General features: G+C 54.8%; 2 protein-coding genes across 17 annotated transcripts in view; one reads left to right on the top strand and one right to left on the bottom strand.

Moving 5' to 3' along the window:
• The window catches only part of Card14 (caspase recruitment domain family, member 14), a 33495-nt gene extending 24907 nt beyond the window's left edge, over positions 1-8588 (top strand). For 9 of the 10 annotated variants that reach the window (XM_013505984.1, XM_013505985.1, XM_013505987.1 and 6 more), the window contains 8 exons: positions 90-216; positions 477-714; positions 1659-1722; positions 2235-2340; positions 3893-4066; positions 6053-6174; positions 6822-6937; positions 7500-8588. In XM_013505984.1, coding sequence (XP_013361438.1) covers positions 90-216; positions 477-714; positions 1659-1722; positions 2235-2340; positions 3893-4066; positions 6053-6174; positions 6822-6937; positions 7500-7704 — 1152 coding nt within the window. In that variant the 3' untranslated portion in view covers positions 7705-8588. Of the gene's footprint in view, positions 1-89; positions 217-476; positions 715-1658; positions 1723-2234; positions 2351-3892; positions 4067-6052; positions 6175-6821; positions 6938-7499 lie in introns of those variants that run through there. The other variant, XM_013505988.1, reaches the window with a different exon arrangement.
• Positions 6218-17748, bottom strand: Sgsh (N-sulfoglucosamine sulfohydrolase). 7 transcript variants are annotated; one of them, XR_264338.2, is made up of 9 exons: positions 17597-17746; positions 15166-15326; positions 13847-14009; positions 13501-13651; positions 12675-12831; positions 12229-12310; positions 10501-10704; positions 9105-9796; positions 6218-6383 (listed from the first exon to the last, which is right to left on the bottom strand). XR_264338.2 is itself a non-coding variant. In XM_005407325.2 (8 exons), exons 1-8 carry the CDS (start codon positions 17739-17741, stop codon positions 9237-9239), a joined length of 1623 nt encoding a protein of 540 aa, XP_005407382.1. In that variant the 5' UTR covers positions 17742-17746; the 3' UTR covers positions 8576-9236. The 7 variants fall into 7 exon arrangements, 5 of the variants coding, with proteins under 5 accessions (XP_005407382.1, XP_013361445.1, XP_005407383.1 ...); XR_264337.2 differs by lacking the exon at positions 6218-6383 and adding an exon at positions 8576-8838; XM_005407325.2 differs by lacking the exon at positions 6218-6383 and having other exon boundaries at positions 8576-9796.
• Between the last annotated feature and the right edge of the window lie 8 nt (positions 17749-17756).

The following is a 17756-nucleotide window of genomic DNA, read 5'->3' as shown; positions in this document are numbered from 1 at the left end:
CCCTGCCCCGGTACTCTGCCAGCATCCGGACATGCTGTGACCATAGAGTCCTGGTCACCAAGACCTTTGCCCTCACTCTTTGCCCTCAGGTGGACCATGAGGCATCAGCACCCTCGTTCAAGGCTGCCCTGGAGAATACCACGCTGGAGCAGGCAGTCAGGCTCCTCCAAAGGGTGACCGGCTTCTGCTGCCTGTCTGTGAAGGTCAACACTGAGGGTACAAGTGCCTGTCGTCCAGTTGATCTCGGCCCCCACTGTGCCACACCCAGCCCACCACAACCAGGAGCAGCCCGACCAGGCTGTGCCCATCCCTGGGGACCCGAAAGCAGCTGGAAGCCCCCCAGCTGCTAACTCCAGCACCACAGAGAGCTTCTGAGGCTTTGGGGGGCCTCGTTTCCCTCCCACATTCACCTTCTCGAACCTTCCCTATTGGGCTCAGGGATCTGTGCTCATTAGTCCTTCTTGTTTTCTTATCAGGTTATAAGAAGCTGGTCCAGGACCTGGAGGCCAAAGTGGCAACTTCAGGGGACTCATTCTACATCCGGGTCAACCTGGCCCTGCAAGGGAAAGCTGAGGGGGAGCTGCAGGTATACTGCAATGATGTCCTGCATGTCACCGACACCATGTTCCAGAGCCGCAGCTGCTGGCACGCACACCGTGTCAACCCATACACCATGAAGACTGCAGAGCACGGTGCCATCCCCAACTACTCACAGTGAGCAGCTCTCCTGAACTCTGTGTGTCCTCAAGGAGGCCCAGGGAATAACATCTGCCAGGCCTCGCTCCATGGGGCTGCAGTGGGCTTCTCTCCCTGCAGCAGAGCCTCCTGCCCAGGAACAAAGTGTAGGAGGGGTGGACACCCCACAGAGGGGAATCCCACCATAACCACTGCTGTTGACCGGGTGCTTGTGACAGGTGCTCTCCCAAGAGCACCAACCTCAGGTCATTCTAGAGCATTCTAGATGGAGGCTTCTCAGTGCCACTGGCATCTTGTGTTGTACCGGGCACTGCAGGATGTTGGCAGTGTCCCTGACCTTCACACCTAGTAGATGCCAGAAGCATCCCACTCCCAGCTGTGATAGCCAAAAGCATCTCCATGCATTTCCAAGTGTCCCCTGGAGTGGAGAGACCAAGCCTCTTGATTTGCCCAGGACTAAAAACTCCATGTCTAGGATAATTCCTCTGTCCTGGGTAAACCAAGCCTAGTGCTCAGATCCCTGGGACCTGCACTGAAGTATCATCCTAGGCAACTGATGGGAACCTCAAAGGTCCAAATGCACAGAGGCCACGCACTCCAGCCCTGCACCTCTCTATGACCAGATTAAAACAGGAGTTCCCTGAGGATCCGATTCAGCAGGCTCAGGAGAGGCTGCAATCCGCGTGGCCAATGCCTGCTGTTCGGCCTCCCCCATACTGCAAGTATCAAGGCTCCCAAGCAGGCCGTCAGCCCTGGTGGCTCATCAGAGTTCCCTGGGGCCTCTTCCGAATAATTCAACTAGCATCTAAGGAGTGGACTGAGGCTTTGGTGTCTTTTTCAAGCCCAAGTGAAAGGGTTGGGTTACCAGGATGGAGCCCCCCTGCCAGGGGCCATTTCCCTTGCCCAGTGCTCCTAACCCAGGCAGGTCTAGCAGTGGGTCAGAGCCCCTCCTGTCCACACAGGGCTCAGCAGCGCCTCATTGCCCTCATCCAGGACATGACTCAGCAGTGCACAGTCACCCGCAAGGTGAGGCTCCGAGGGGAGGATCCTAGACCCTGGAGTGGGCTGGAAGACAGCTCACCAGGGTCCCATGTGGAAAGTGTGAACATCCATCCCCGCATGGGCCCCTGCCAACCTCGCTGAGGTCTGCACCCCTCACCCAGCCTTCAGGTTGGGTCCTGCTCTCCAAAGCTGCTGCTTCTGGATATCATGTCCCAGGCCCCCCTATTGGCCTGTTCTTCTCCCACCTCTCATTTCCTTAGAGGTCATGCACCTGTGTTCTTGGAACAGGGTGCTCTTCAGATTGCTGAGTGCCCACCTGTCCCTGTGCTGGACCTGTCCTCTGGAACAGGGTCCTTGTGCCACCCTCAGGCTTTTGCAGAGCCCCACCTGAGGCTGTCTCCTAAGGACCCTCTCCTGCCTCCTACCCCATGGCATAGCCTGACAGTGCAGGGACCACCACACTGATTTCCCTATGGGGTGGGTGCTACTGATGGCTTCAACTGCCCTCCTGTCCTCTTCCATCTCCCCTTTGGCAGTCTTCTGGGGGCCCACAGAAGTTGGTGCGCATTGTGAGCATGAACAAGGCCAGCCCCACAAGGTCATCCTTTGACGAGAGCCAGCTGGACCCCAGCAGGGTGGAAGGTGAGGCCTGGTGAGTGGGCGCAGGGGGTGCAGGCCCCAGTAGGTGAGGGCCTTTGGGAGTCACTGCCAGTGGTCAGCTTGGTCAGGTGAGGCCTCTCCTGCAGGTCAGTTTTTGTTTTTAAGAATATAACTGATGTCCATGTGCCTTTCTGGACAGCAACTGAGAAACCTATCTTTGATGTCCTTTAAGCCATCACTCCCTATTTCTGTTTATTTTGCTTTGTTTTGGAGACAGTGTCTCATTATGTAGCCTAGGGTGGCCTTGAGCTTGCAATCCTACTGCCTCATTGTCCCAAGGGCTGGAATTACAAGCATACACCACCATGCCCGGCTAAAATTTCTCTTCTTTTTTTCTTTTTTTTTTTCTTTTTTTTTTGGTTTTTCTCCGGTACCAGGAACCGAACTCACGACGTTGCGCTTGCCAGGCAGGCACTTTGCCGCTGAGCTAAATCCCCAGCCCCTCTTCTTTTTTTCTTTTTCAATTTTTATTACTACATGTTTGCAAATACATAATGATTACATTCCTCATGGGGAGTTGTACATATGCAGAATACATCTTAATTCTCTTTTCATCACCTTCCCTTCTCTCACCTCTCCTTCCCTCTCTTCCTTCCTTCCTTCTTTTTCTCATCCCTGCCCTGATTCCCATCCTCTCACTGTGGTGCTAGGGATGGAATCCAGGGCCTGGCACACACTAGGCAAGTGCTATACCCCTGAGCTGTACCCCCACCTCTGACACTCCAGTTCCTGTAACCTGTCCCAGTAAAATAGTCCAGAAATCATCCATACAATTAGATCAACAGCAGTCTTTCTGGGCTAGTAAAACCTGAAAACTGCCAAATGTCCAACATTATAAAAACCAAGGGATCCCTAGGATGCTGATTGATCAGTGTGTGCACAAGGTAATGCCAGAGGTCCGAGTAGCAGAGTTCTCAGCAAACAGATAAAACCGCAGAACGAAGAGAATTTAGAGGAATGTAGATCACTTTGAGTTTATGTTCCCCTTTAAGTTTTCTGTGTGTGTGTGTGTGCATAAGATGGCTGCTGAAAACAGTAGACCGACATAAAAACTCCGAGAGGACCCAATGACTCTGAAGGAGGGAGAGGGGACCTGTATCCTGGCGCTCCCTAGGGCAGGGCTGAAGGGGATGCCACTGAGCAGTGGGCGGGACTGAGAACAGAATCAGGGCGGGGCTGAGAAGAGGGTTGGGAATGAAGTGGGTGGGGCTGATGAAATGGGCGGGCCTTAGGGGTGGCTGTGGGGGTGGCTGTCAGATTCTCTGGAAAGAGAAAACCTGTCTCCTATCCTGCGAGCCAAACAAGGATGAGGGAATAAACTACAGCCTGCAAGACTGGGCCTGAAAAGCCACCAAACATTTAATCAACGGGTGCAAGGGAATTGCGGGGTGGGCGGTGGTTGCGGAGTGCATACTCAGTCCTGTTAGAGCTCAGGGTGTCTATTGCTAGGTGCTCGGCCTCATCCGTCAGCAGATCCGGCCCCACGCCCCGTCGCAGCCTGCAGCCTGGCGGCTCACACCCTTCTCCTTCACAGACCATGCCAACGTGTGCTTCTGGGCAGAGAGCTGCTTCACCCTGGCGCCCTACACCCTGGTGCACCCCCACAGGCCCAGCCAGCCCAGACCCGTGATCTTCTTGCCCAGGATGGTTGGGAAGATCCTGAGCAGAAAGCTGTGCCTCCTCCAAGGCTTTAAGAAGTGCCCAGCAGGTACGCTCTACCCTGTGAGGCATGGATGTGCACACGTGTGCACGTGTGCATCTGTGTGCATGTCTCTGTGCTGTGAATGGGCACACGAGTATGTGACTGCATGTGTACATGTGCCTGTGTGCATATGTTGGTGTATGTTTGTGTGTGGCACATGGTATGTGTCTGTGCAGTGGCCCAACAAGGCGGGTGGGAAGGACCTTTCAGAGGCCTCCTCTGTCTTCAGGGGAGCAGCTCGCAGGTTACTCTGCATTTCCTAGGGCTGTTGTTACACACAACCACAGCCTGGAGGGTTTAAAGACAGAGGAGGGTGGACATCCAGCATTATGGGGTCAGTAGCACCCTGTTATCTTGGGGCTCCAAGCAGAGCCTCCTTGTCTCTCCTAGTGACCCATGGCATGGCATCCCTTCACCTAGCTGCACATATCCATCCCAGCCTTGGCAGTCATGGCCTTTTCCTTCTTGTGTTCCTCTGTGCCATCACATGGCCACCACTGGATCTAGAGCCCACTCTAACACAATATGACCTCCTCTGGCCTTCTCAAAGACCCTATTTTCTAGTAAGGCCCCTCCTGAGATCGATCTGGGTAGACATGAATGAGGGCATTGTTTCCCCCAGCACAGTGAGGCTGGCACACAGCCTTACCAGTATAGCACAGCAGGAAGGTGCAGCAGTCTGCTCAGCAGGCAGGCCTAGCTGGCAGGTGTTGGATTAGGCGTGGGGTGAGGAGGGCTCTGGCCCCCTCTGGATACCCATAGAGGAGGACATGGGGCAAGTGAGGTCCAGGAGGTCCCTTATCTGAGCACCTACCACATGCAGATGCTCCATGGAGCAGCTGAAGATGCAAATCCAAGAGGCCTAAGATACTTAAGGCCAAGAGGCCTAAGATCCAAGATTCTAAGTTCAAGGGGCCCACTGGCTATTTAGAAGCAGGTGGCTGAAGCCAGGTGAGATGGCACACGCTTGTGATCTCAGCACTCTGGGAGGCCAAGGCAGGAGGATCACAAGTTTGAGTTCAGCCTGGGTAACTTAGTAAGACCTTGACTTAAAATAAAAATTAAATAAAATAAAGGGCTGGGGATATAGCTTGGTGTGAAAGCCTTAGGTTCAATCCCCAGTACAGGGGAGAAAGAGAGAGCACACAAGAGAGAGAGGAAAAAGAAGGAGGAGAAGGAGGAAGAGAAGAAGGAAGAGGAGGAGGAGAGGGGAAGGAAAGAGGAAGGGGAAGAAACAGCTGCCTGAGCACGGGTAGGAAGGCTGGTGGGATGAGCCAACATAGACACACCTCGAGCTCCAAAATGGCCAGAAAAGGAGCGAAGGATTCTGGGAGGTGCAAGGGCTAAGCTGGGATCGGGCAGATAGGTCAGGATTGGTGAACAGACAAGTGGGGGAGGCAGTCCAGGAAACCTCAGGCTGTGCAAAGTCCAGGGAACACAGCACAAGGGGCCCAAGCAGCTGCACTGTGGCCCTGGGGGAGGCTAGGCTGGCAGTGAGTGGATGTGCGGTTTCACATGATACCCAGGGAGTCGGGTTGCTTCAAAAATGAGAATAAACAGTCAGGTTTGGTGTATAAATGCTCACCTTGAAGGCAGAATGACTGTGGCTGGAAGAAGGGCCCAGCTAGGGGTCGGGGGATGAGCTCAGCCACTGGAACTTGGAGCCAGCAGAGGCACTGGCAAAGCCACTGTGGCCAGCTGGCAGCCCCAGAATCAGTGCTTCTGGATAGATGAGCAGCTTGGATGAGTGCAGGTCCAGAACCCAGAGAACCTATTCAGGAAAAAAGCCAAAGTAGGGGATCTCCAGCATATCTGTTTGGAGCAGGATCCTCAGTCTCAGTGCTAGGACTCCCCCCACTCACCATTTATGAGAACTGAAAATGCCTCCAGATTCTGCCGGGTGTGCCTGCGGGCAAAATTGCCCCCAGATGAAAGCAGTGATTTCAGGGACCCCTGTGGAGCTAGGTGTGACCAGCCCACTGTTACTTCCAGAGTACTTGAGCCAGGAGGAGTATAACACCAGGAGCCAGAGAGGGGACATCATCCAGGAGGGAGAGCCGTACGGTGGTCACTGCTGGGTGACCCGCCAAGCTGTAGAGTCACTCATGGAGAAGGTAGGGGGTGGCCTCTGGCTGCTCTGGGGACAGCAGCTCCTCTAGGACTGGGACAGGATTTGGGAAAGAGTGTTCGGGGCCCAGAACACCCCAGTGGGGCTCGGTGGGAGGGACATGGGAAGTTCAAGCCTTGTTTCTGCCATTTGGGATCCATGTGATCTTGGTCCTCAAGCCTCCGTTTCCTCAATCAGATGTTTAATAAGTGTCTGCTAAAGAATGAACAGAATGGAGAAAACCACACTCAAGTTTAACAGCTCAAGTATATGAAAAAAAAACGCTTGCTCTGAATTGTAGCTTCATATTACTCACAGTGTGGGGAGCAGGTCTAACCCCAAGTCCCAACCCCGTGGAGGGTGATGGGGCTGGAGCTGTCAGATTCCTCAAATCCATGCTCTATGTAAAGTCTACCTCAACCCCACAGGAGTGCAATTTTAGGTTTTCATTTCTAGGGGTAAATTTCAAGCAGGTGGAAACCCTTAAGGCCATACAGCGAGCACATAGAGGCAGGGTGGTGATCTCTTTGCCACCTCCTCTAGTAACTCCCCTCTGCTGGGTCCTGCCCTGGCCTGGCCCACACAACCCCTCGCGCTCCCTCTGAGGCTGAAGACCATGAGCTGGGCTCACTCCCTCTTCCTTCTCCCCCAAAGAACACCCACGCTCTTCTAGATGTCTGGCTGGACAGGGTCTGTGTCCTGCACAGGATGGACATCTTCCCCATCATTGTCCATGTCTCTATCAATGAGAAGACGGCAAAGAAACTCAGGTAGGTATCTGCCAGGGCTGGGCAGCGGCGCTCAGGCAGGCACCCGAGCTCTGGTGGAGCTCAGCATGTGTCTCCAGAGGGCACTAAGGAGCTTCTTCTAGATGGCACACTGCTCCTGTCTCTGGAAGTGCTGAGGGCACTGTTGCCATAACCTCAGGACATGCCCTCCACTGCCCTCCCCCGGGTGAGAACCTGACCCTTGCCCTAACTCCACCAAGGCCACGCAATTCCTGTACTCAGTGTATCCATGGTGAGGACCCAAAATGCTGAAAACTACTCCAGTACTTAGTTTCTGGTTAGGGACAAGCAGATGTTCTACCGCCCCTGAGACACTGGGGAGCCAGCTCTAGTTGAGATGACCTGTTCCCCATCAGTGCAATGCCATTGGGAGCTGCATTCTAGCTTCTTCGAAAGGTCCCCTGAGGTGGGGCACTGTCACATCAAGGGGTTTGGGGCTGATGCTGGTGCACCTCCAGCCTGGGCTCTTTCCTAGGCAGCCAGGTGTGGCAGCTTTCATGGTCAGCCTCTCTTTCCCTGAGGCTACACCATCTCTGCCACACAGGAAGGGCCTGCAGCGGCTCAGTGTCTCAGAGGAGCAGCTCCTGGAGGCAACCAGGCAGGAGGAGGGGGAGCTGGACAAAGTGCCCTGCCTGTACAGCAGCCTGGCTCCTGACAGCTGGAGTGACCTGGACGGGCTGATGGGCTGTGTTCGCCTGGCCATTGCAGACGAGCAGAAGAAGGTGGTGTGGACAGAGCAAAGCCCCTGATGATGACATCATGCCCCTCCTGGGGCTATGGGACCTCTACGTGCCTGTGAATGCTCCTTTGAGCCAGGGCCTTGGGGCACAGCTGGGGCTGCTCAACACACAAGCCCAGCTGTCCCCTCCCCTGGGATCACACTGTGCACCCTCACCTCCTGTGGGTCATAAATGGTCAAGTCCCTCTACCTGCTCAGCCCTCTGTAGAAGCCATCCTCTTCCAGGGCCGGTGTGGGCTCACTGAGGGGCCCTGAAAACCTCTCTGCGGGGTGTCGGGGGGGTGCTTCCCAAGCCTCCCCAGACCTCTTGGGACACCTGCATAAGTGCTTGTCTGATTGTGGGGCCTGTTCTTCCTTTCACATTCAAAGTGTCAATGGGCACCTTCTGAGCCAACTGGAGCTGCCACCCCTACCCAAGACAGAGGCACAGAGCTGTACAGGGTAACTAACCCTAGCGGGCTTTGCTCAGTTCCTGACGGCTAACAGCTGCCTTGACACCACTGGGTAACACACCGGTGTAGTCACTTTTGAACAGAGTCCCTGTGGTGGCACAGTGTGTGCAGTCTGTGCCTTGTGGCTTCTACACCTGGCTCTGGGGACACAGGAACGTCCTGGAGAGCTGGGCACAGATGCCATTGGACATGACCAGCAAAGTCTTCCTGAGAACCACTGGGCTGAGAACTGCAGCCTCCCAACCCTTGTCTGGACCCAGCATCCTCACCCCACTTGCAGGGTGTGGGAACAACTCAGCCTGGTCCCGGTAAGCACCCCACCTGCCCGACTCCCACCTCCGAGGACTGTTGCACACTAAATGTCATTTGGACAGTGTCTCGGCATTGGGACATTATGCCAGAATTCAAGTTAATATTATCATAAATGAATTCAGTAAATAAACCTGTGTTTTACTAAAATAAAAAGATTTTACAGTGCTACGGCCCCAGTATGGAGTTGATGGGGGAAGAAAGGGGATGAAGCCCCCCATGAGAGGAAGAGAACCTGCTTTCTAGGTTTCTTCAAGCCAAGCTTCTCCCATGGCAGTGGAGGCAGGGCAGCTATGGAGCCAGATGCTGATGTCACACAAGGAACCTAAGCCACAGGAGGTGCACTGTCCCACCTCATCCTCCGTCACTCTTAGAAAAGATGACTGGAAAGAACACAGGAATAAACTCGTCATTGCCAAGAATCAGTGAGAATCCTGCTGGGTAGGTACCTCAGGAGGGGAGGCAGGACAGGCAGGCCCCAGGCAGCTCCAAGAGCTGCAGCAGACCAGGTAGATAAAAGGCCCATGAGACACAGGAGGACCCAGTCTCCTGTGGGTGAAGGGCTCACAAACATTGGTCAGTTCCCAAGATTTAAGAGTGTCTCAAATCCCCAACATGAGGCCAGCAGTGTCCTCTATGGTGGCAGTACCTGGAAGAGGGTCTGACGTCCGTACGTGGGTTTTTCCTCCAGGAGAGGAAGAAAGGACACCTGTATATTGAGGAGCTGCCTCAGATAGGAGTGTGGATGAATAGAAGGGCCTGGCAGGTGCCCCAGGGACCATCACAGTTCATTATGGAGTGGCCGGCACTGTGGAGAGAGCTTTTCTTCCAGGACACCATCAGGGGCACACACCCAGGGGTCGTGAGTCTCCCACTGCCACTTGGCCAGGCGGGTCTTCAGCATCTCCAGCACCTCTGCAAAGCGGGGGTCAGTGGCCAAGTTCTGGGTCTCCCAGGGGTCAAGGCTGTCATCATAGAGCTCCCAGCGCTCCCGGTAGTAATAGTGGTGCAGGTCTTTGTACCAGCCAGTGGGCTGGCCTGCTACGGTGCGGTTCAGCAAGTCCTGAAAGGTGGGTGAGACGTAGAAGTCCTGGTCCACGGGAAACGGCATCCTGAAACTGAGGTTGTGCACAAGGCGGAAGTTCCGGTGGTACACGGAGCGCATGGGGTAGGACATGGTGACTTCGTGGTGGCTCTGGCTGCCGAAGACAGTAGCCCAAGGGGGCTCTGTCTCCAGTGCTGGCAGGAGTGACCTGCCCGTGAGCTGAATGGTCTTTGAGCCAAAGATGGCATACTTGGGGTAGGGGATGGAGAACCAATCCAAGATGGTGGGCATGAGGTCTGCAAAGGAAACATGTCATAGCAAGGGTCCCTATGGGGCACTGGAACCTGCTCTGGGAGGGCTGAGTCTAAGCCAGCCCTCACAGCAGGGAGTGCTGCTCTGCACTGAACCCCTTCAAAGCTGGTCATCTCAGGGGCCCTGATCTGATCAGAGTTAGGTCTTACTAGATAGTGTCCCAGATAGGGAAGGCCCTACTCACTCTGTGCTGTGGTCACAGTGCTCCTTGGCATGTGGATGGGGCCAAAGGGAGCTGTGGGCCCCAAGCTGGAGGGCACAGTGGACAGGGCACAGTGAGCTTCCACTAGGGCCACACTCACCCCAGCCTCCCAGTTTCCCATGCTGTGGTCTGTCTGCTTGCTAGCAAGCTCCTCTAGATAACCCCAGGCCTTCTGAGGGATAAGCACGGTCACAACCAGCTCTGGGTCTATAAGAAAGCCTGACAGGTTAGTGGTCCAGGAGATGGGAATCCCCAGGCACAAAGCACCAGCACCATCTGGTGCTGAGCCTGCTAATCACTCTGAGGGCTGCGATTCAGGCATAAACAAGTCACCCAGATGACTCTAATCCTTATCCCTGGAACAGGCTGTCCCTTCCTTGCCCACATGGCAGAAGCACCACTCAAGGTCATGGGCGCAGAGCAAGGCCTGACACATGGCATTCTGACCATGCTCCCTTCCATCCCTCCTGTGTAACAGAACCGTACCTAGGAGGGTCACGTAGGCCTCGCTGACCTGGCCCCAGCGCTTTGGATGCTCCGGGGATGATACCAGCAAGGGCTCAGCAGTCCCTGGCCAGTACAGGTTGGTCCTGCCACTGGGGAAGGGGATCCCGTTGTCTGATGTGAAGATGACCAGCGTGTCATTCAGGACACCTGCTCCACGCAGCTCCTGCAGCACAAGTCCAATCCCTGTGGGGTGGAAGGGCCACGGGCGGGCTCAGCCACCGACATGAGGGAGGGACTTGGGCATGTGTGCACACTCGCCACTTTGTTATCCAGCTGCTGGGCCCTGTCACTTTCTGGACCTCAAAACACCAGCCCAAGCCTCTTGCCCAACCCATCCAGCTCCCCAACCTCAGGCAGGTGGCATGGGCCTCCAGGGACCTGGCCATCCTCCAGTGCTGGTCATACCCAGCCAGCTGAGACTGGCCCATGCCAGTTTCTTTGTTTCTGGAATGTTATGCCTGTCCCATAGAGCAGAGGGTCATTCTGGGCAGGGGCTGGAAGATAGGCTCTCCTCTATTCCCCATTCCCAGGGCTCCCCTAATTTCTGGCACCAATAGAGACATAATAAAGGCACCAATCTCCTGCAAGGGGTTGAGTGGTGCCCCCTACAATGTCCACCCAGGACCTGTGAAAGAGGCTAGTTTGGAAAAAAGAACTTTGCAGAGGCAAGTTAAGTATCTTGAGACGAGATCATCCTGAAGTGTCCAGGTAGCCCTACGTCCCATGACAAGAGTCCTTAGAGGAAGAGACACAGACAGAAGAGGAAACAACACACAGCAAAAAAGTCATGTAAGGATGGAGCCAGAGGCTGCAATGATACACTGCAAGCCAAGAAACTCCAAGGATCACCATCTCAGAAGCCAAGAGAGGCAAGGAAGGGTCTTCCATTCATAATTCCAGCCTCTAGAACCATGACAGAACAAAGGCTGGCCAAACTAGGGGCACTCTATGATGGTGGCCATAAAAAAATGAACCTCTTAACATGCCTCTTGCATTCTACATCTGTATAATCTACACAACTCCAAATCCCAAATCTGATCCAGAGCCTTTTACTGGAAGAGCACTTGGAGTCTTCATCCAATTTCTGGCCAGTCCAGGAGCAATTCTGCAGCAAAGTCCACTTAGGACTTGTTCTCTGAATGCAGCTCTGCTCAATCCAGGGTAGGGCTGTCCACACTGACCCTCTGTTATGGTTTAGATCTGAAATATGCCGTCTTGTGTTCAGAGGTAGGGCTTTGGAGAGGTGCCTGGATGGGGGGGGCACTATACTCATCAATGGATTAGTCCACTGATGGATTCATAGCTGACTGTGCTATTAGGGGGTGGGACCTAGTGAGAAGACAGATTCACTGAGAGTGTGAAGTATCTTTGTCCCCGCTCCTCCCTTTTCTCTCTGCTTCCTGGCTACCATGGGAAGAACAGCTGTCTTACATTAGGTCTTTCCACCATGTGGCCTCAACCTTGGAACCCACAGACCATGGACTGAACTCATTGAAAACTATGAATCAAGTATGAATCTTCCTTTACATTGTGGGTGTTGGGTATTTTGTCCCAGTGATAAAAAAAAAAACCTAATACACCCTTGCTCACACCCTGCTGCTGGTGGGACCCACCTAGGTTCAGCTCAATCCAGCTGAGAGTCACCTGGCCTACGGTGGGGACAGAAGCCTTGGCATACCCCCCTCACTGCCACTTCCTAGAACTCACCCTGGTCCATTCGGCCGATGGTGGTATACTGAGCAGCCAGGTCAGCTCGGGCTGCCGGGGTGTCAGGGACAAAGTAAGGCACCTGGGAAAAGCAGGGAGGTGGAAAGTCAGGCTTAGAACAGAGAGATTAGGATGAGGGAAGAGAGATCCACCCTTGAACCAGGGTAGGAGGAGGAGCCACCCTTTCCCCTGGGCCTGCCACCATCTTCCTCTTGTGAATGGCTTAGCCAGAGCAGGCTACTCTGGATGCATCACTCTGAGCCTCCAGGGCTTTCTGTGACCCCACACAGAGGGACATGGAGCTGTTTAGTTAGTGGGGGTCTCCTCTAATGTGTTAATGTCACATCATTTGGGGTAGGGCCACCAAACTCTGGGGAAGACAAGGTCCTTGGTTTTAGGCTGGCAGGGGTGGGGGGTCTTGGAAACATAGAAAGGGTCCTTCCTACCACCACATCCTGAGGGTCGTACGTCTGGGGTGTCCAATCCGGTATGCGCCCCATGCCGCTCTCCCCATTACCAAACTTCTCACAGAAGGCTCCGTACTGGGGCTGGGAGTGCCCACAGCGGTGCGGGTCATGAAAGGCCACGTAGAGGAAGAAGGGCCTGGACATGGTGGGGGGCTCTGCTCAAGGTCAAGGTCAGCCAAGCTGACTCCCCCACACCTGGCTTAGCCAATGCCTTGACATTCTACCCTGGGAAGTCGTTTGTTTTTCTTCTTGTGGTTTTGGGGATTGGACCCCAGCCCTTCATACTGAGCTACAGCCCTATCCCTTTTTAAAAATTTTTAATTTTGAGATAAATTCTCACTAAATTGCCCAGGCTGAGCTCAAACCTACATTCTTCCTGCCTCAGCCTCCCAGAGCAATGGGATTACAGGTGTGTGCTACCACACCTGGCTTGATGTCCTATTCTTTAGGCAGGAACGCCCTTTCAGGTTTTTTGTTTCATATTGATGAGACAAGGTCTTACTATGTAGTCTACACTGCCCTTGAACTCACTATGGAACCCAGGCTGCCCTTGAACTCATCATGATCCTCCTGCCTCAGCTTCCTGAGTGCTGAAATTACAAGTGTGCACCCACCATGCCCGGCTCAATCTTCTCAGTTTTGCCTACTCTCCTTTATCTGAAAGTCTCTGTGTCACCCTCAGTGCCTGTTTCCCCTCTTTTCTGACTAGGCTAACTTGGGTATCCATAATCTTCTCCCCCACCCCACCAGCCCCACTTAAATGTGCGTGGCCATTGGGAGGGTACCAGGCAGGGGCATTCTGTACCTGTTGTCCTGAGTCTGTAGGAATTTCCGGACAAGCAGCTTAATTCTCGTGATGTTCCTCCCCACCTGGAGCACAGAGCCGTTCTCCTCCGTGTAGGCAAAGTCGAATGGGTACACAGCCTCTGGCCCCACGTGCTTCTTCCCGATGATGCCTGGGGGTGGCGGGAGAGGCCCTGCAGATTTGCCTTGCCCCTTCTCCCCTAAGTCCTAACTGTGCTGGGGGGTAGCCTCTCATGAAGCCTCAGCCAAACCAGGGGCAACCAGCCCAGGTCCTGGAGATAAGCGTAAAGGGGTTAAGGGTGACTCAAAGCCAGGGACCTCGGGGGTCTGCAGGGTCCCCTCCTTACCTGTGCGCACGCCGGCCTGGCTGAGCAGCAGCGGCAGGCTCCGCACCTTGTCAAAGGAGTTGAAATGGTGCACGTCCTGGTGGAGCCCATACATGCCATTCTGGTGCTGTGGGTGAGGGCTGCATGAGGCTGGCTGGACTTCCCGCCCTCCCAGGGGTCCCTCCTGGCACAGCAGGACAGAAGCATGGATGATAGAGCCTGCGTGTGTACCCCAGCCGGATGTGTGTCTTTTATTTTCTCTAGGTGCATCTGTGCCTCCTGACTTTTCCACCATGATCACCCATTGAATAGTGAGAAGGACAGCATAGTTTCACTGTTTCCTTTTCATGCCCTAGTTAGTGTATATGATAAAGGAAATCATCATGCATGTTAAAACTCAGACAGAAGAACCACTTCCCAATGCTGCAGCCCACTGCCTGGAAGCAGCTGCTCAGCACCCAGCCTTCATGGAGTCTGTTGGAGAGAGCACATTTGCTTACAGAAAGGGGAAAGACTGCGTACCAACATTCCCAGCAGTGCTATTCACAATGGCCAAAGGCAGCAGTAGCGCAAGTGTGCACCACAAATGGATGGAGAACCTAAGTGTGGATTGTTCCTGCAATGGAACGTGAAAAAGGGAATTCCAACTTGCGCCAAGTCGCAGCACAATGTGGATGAACCTTGAGGTCACAATGCTCAGTGAAACAGCCAACCACAAAGGGTAAAATGCTGTATCATTAGTGCTTAAAGAGGACTGAGTTTCAGTCTGGGAAGATGAAAAGGTTCTGGAGGTGGATGCACACCAACATAAGCTTCATACCACTGACTGCATCTGTTAAAATGACTAAGATGGCCAATTCTGTAGTATTTCACCGTAATGAAAAAAGCACTTTAACAAAGCAGCTCTCATTGCCCTGGGAGCATGCACAGCCCACTGTGCTGTGTACTCTTTTTTTTTTTTTCAGTACTGGGAATTGAACTCAGGACCTGGTGCTTGCTAGGTAGGTGCTGCACCACTAAGCTACATCCCTGGCTCTGTGCTGTGTGCTTTATGAACAAAGCCATGCTCAGCCAACCCCATGATGACCCTACAGGTGACATCTGACTGTCTGCTCCATTTTACAGATGAGGAAACTGAGGCACAGAAAGAGGAAGCTGGAGAAGCAGTGGAGCCAGCTTTGCTGATGGGGAAGAGGTGGGCCCTGATCTGCACTGGAGATCATGCCTGGGGCTGCCCCTGGGGATGGAGGTGGGTGGAGCAGCACTCTGGGGAGGCAGAATACCCTGCAGCAGAGCCCGGGCCCTCTCCTGTGCACTCCTCCTGCCCTGGACCCTCTCACCTGGGGCAGGCCAGTGAGGAGGCTGGCACGGCTGGGGGAGCAGCTGCTGACGGAGGTGAAGGCATTGCGGAAGATGAGGCTGCGCCGTGCCAGGGCATCCAGATGGGGGGTGGCAATGGCACTATTGTTGTACACGCCACTCTCAAAGCCTCCATCGTCTGCTGTGGAAGGCAGGAGACAAGATTCGGTAGGCTGGAGGTCAGGAGGGACAGCCTGCTGGAGAGACCTGGGTCCTGCTGCAAAGCTTGGGCCAGTGATACTCAGGAGACCAAGGGACACGGCAGCCATGAGCCCTGAGTGGGCATGACTCCCAGTGCTGTGACAGTAAAGCACGGGAGCAGGCTAGTGTGACACCCAGCATACAGCATAGTCAGCAGCCACCATACCCAAGTGAGTGGATGTGTGACCAGGCAGGGAGGATACCATGATTAACAGGCAGGCATGGTGTGCTGGGGGGTATGATGCTCCAGCAGGAATGCTACCTGGGGTGCGTGACACCCCAACAAGCCTGAGAGCCCTGCAGGCATGCACCCAGCATGCATGATGCCCCACCTGGGTGGGCATGTCAGCAGCTAGGCGATCCTGGGCCCTGTAGGAACTGCCCAGGCAGTGACCAGGAGAGCTGTACCCAGAGCAGTCAGGGGATCTACAAGTATGTGTCCCACCATTGCCTCTCACTAACACACACTCCCCTTGCCCAAGGCCTGGAGAACTTCAAGACTGTCTAGTTCAAGGTTTCACCTGACAGAAAGCAACGAAGCCCAGAGGGATGAGGTGCAGTGCCTGAGGCCACATAGCTGGGGAGCAGGGTGTAGGGACAGGTCTCCTGGTTTCTTCCCCTGCTCTGGAGTTGAGGGCATCAGGGGCGCCCCAGTAGAAGCTGGTGAGAACCCTAAGGGCCAACCAACACCTCCTCACCCGCCTCAGAGGCAATGCCTTCCATGAGTAGCGCACCTCCTCCACCCTCCGGGCCCATTGGCCCTGAGCCAATGACAGCCAAGCAGGCTGGGAGAGGGATGCTGAGGCCATGCCCTTTGGTGGGGGCCTGCTGCATCCCCAGAGGAAGGCTGCCTCGTCCAAACCCAGTCAGGAGTCTCACTACTTGACGATGCTCCTGCTATGTACTGAAATCTGTTCACCCCAAATTCCTAGGCAGAAGACTCAACTCCAGTATGTCTGTATCCACTGATGAGAGGTGGGTCTGTGTGTGTTTTGGGGGGTGGTTATTTTCATCACAGGAGACTGAACCCAATCCAAGGTCTGGAACATCCTACCCAAGCACTCTGCCACTGAGCTACATCCTCAGTCCTTTTTAATTATATTTTGAGATAGGGTCTTGTTACGTAGTCCAGGTTGCCCTCAGACTTGCAACTCTCCAGCCTCAGCCTCCCAAGTGGCTGGGATTATGGGTGTGCACCAGAACACCTGGTTTGTTGATAGGGACTTTAATGAAAATTAAATGAAATCTGTCATGAGGGTGGGGTCCAATCTAGTAGGACTGTGGCCTTCCCCTGCTGGTGCAGAGGAGTTGGCCCTCTGCAAGCCAGGAGGAGGGCCCTCACCATGCTGGCACCTGACCTTGAACTTTCAGCTTCTAGAAGTGTGAGGAAAGAATTTCTGTGTGTAGGACAGCTGGTCTGTGGTACTCTGTTCCCAAATAAGACAGCACCTAAGCTGAGGACAGCACCTTCTGGGCTCTGGAAGGCTCAGTCCTAATAACAGTCCCAGCAGGATGGGGGTCCTGAGGCAGATTCTTCCCTAGTGCCTGGAAGAGGCCGGGAGGGGCTGGGGAAGAGAGCTGTTTGTGTTACAATCAACTGAAGGCTGCCCAGAGACCGCAAAGTTAATCAGAGTGGGCCTGGCAGGGAGCCAGACCCCAGCAGGGTTTGGGTTGTCATGGGCCCTGGTCACCCAAACAGGAAGTCTTGTGAACAGCAGGGTGTTGCAGGAAGCTGGGGTTTCTGAGGGGAGCAGGGGCTGGGGGAGTGAGCGGGTAGTAGGGGCCAATGCACTTGGGCCACTGCCCTCTGGGGTCTGAAAAGGGAAGGTCAAGCTACAGAGGGAGACCCCAAAGAATCCCAGCCGCGTGTTCCAGTCCCCTGTGGGGACTTGAGCTCTGCAAAGCCCCTCAGGACGCCAACCTGGGGCCACAAGGGGGCCCTGGCTGCTCTGGGGATGGGGAGGGTTGTCGGGTCAGATCTGGGGTGGACCAAAGTGGGAGCTCTGAGTGCCGGGCTGATCCCTCCGGGACCCGCCGCACGCTCTAAGAAGCCGACACGAACAGTCTTGGGGCAACTGCGTGGGGTGGGAGTGGCAGTGGGGCCGCAAGTGCCTGGCAAGCTGGGGTCAGCCCTGACAACTGGGGGAGGAGGGGCGCATGGCCTGCTTTCGTAGCAACAACCAGTGGCCCTGGGAGGGCGGCGGCACTTACCCAGGATCAGCAGCACGTTCCGAGGTCGCGCCCTGCAGAGCCCCAAGAGCAGCAGAAGCGCGCAGCAGACGGGCCCGGGGCGGCGCATGGCGGCCACCGCACAGCCAGCAGCCGAGTTACGCCCCGCCCGCCCCGTCCGCCCCATCACGTGGCCCGACCG

Source organism: Chinchilla lanigera, unplaced genomic scaffold (assembly GCF_000276665.1).
Source record: "Chinchilla lanigera isolate Chin_1 unplaced genomic scaffold, ChiLan1.0 scaffold00105, whole genome shotgun sequence".
NCBI lineage: Eukaryota > Metazoa > Chordata > Mammalia > Rodentia > Chinchillidae > Chinchilla > Chinchilla lanigera.
The sequence above is the reverse complement of the archived record's forward strand: the minus strand, read 5'-3'. Positions and strand labels throughout refer to the sequence as shown.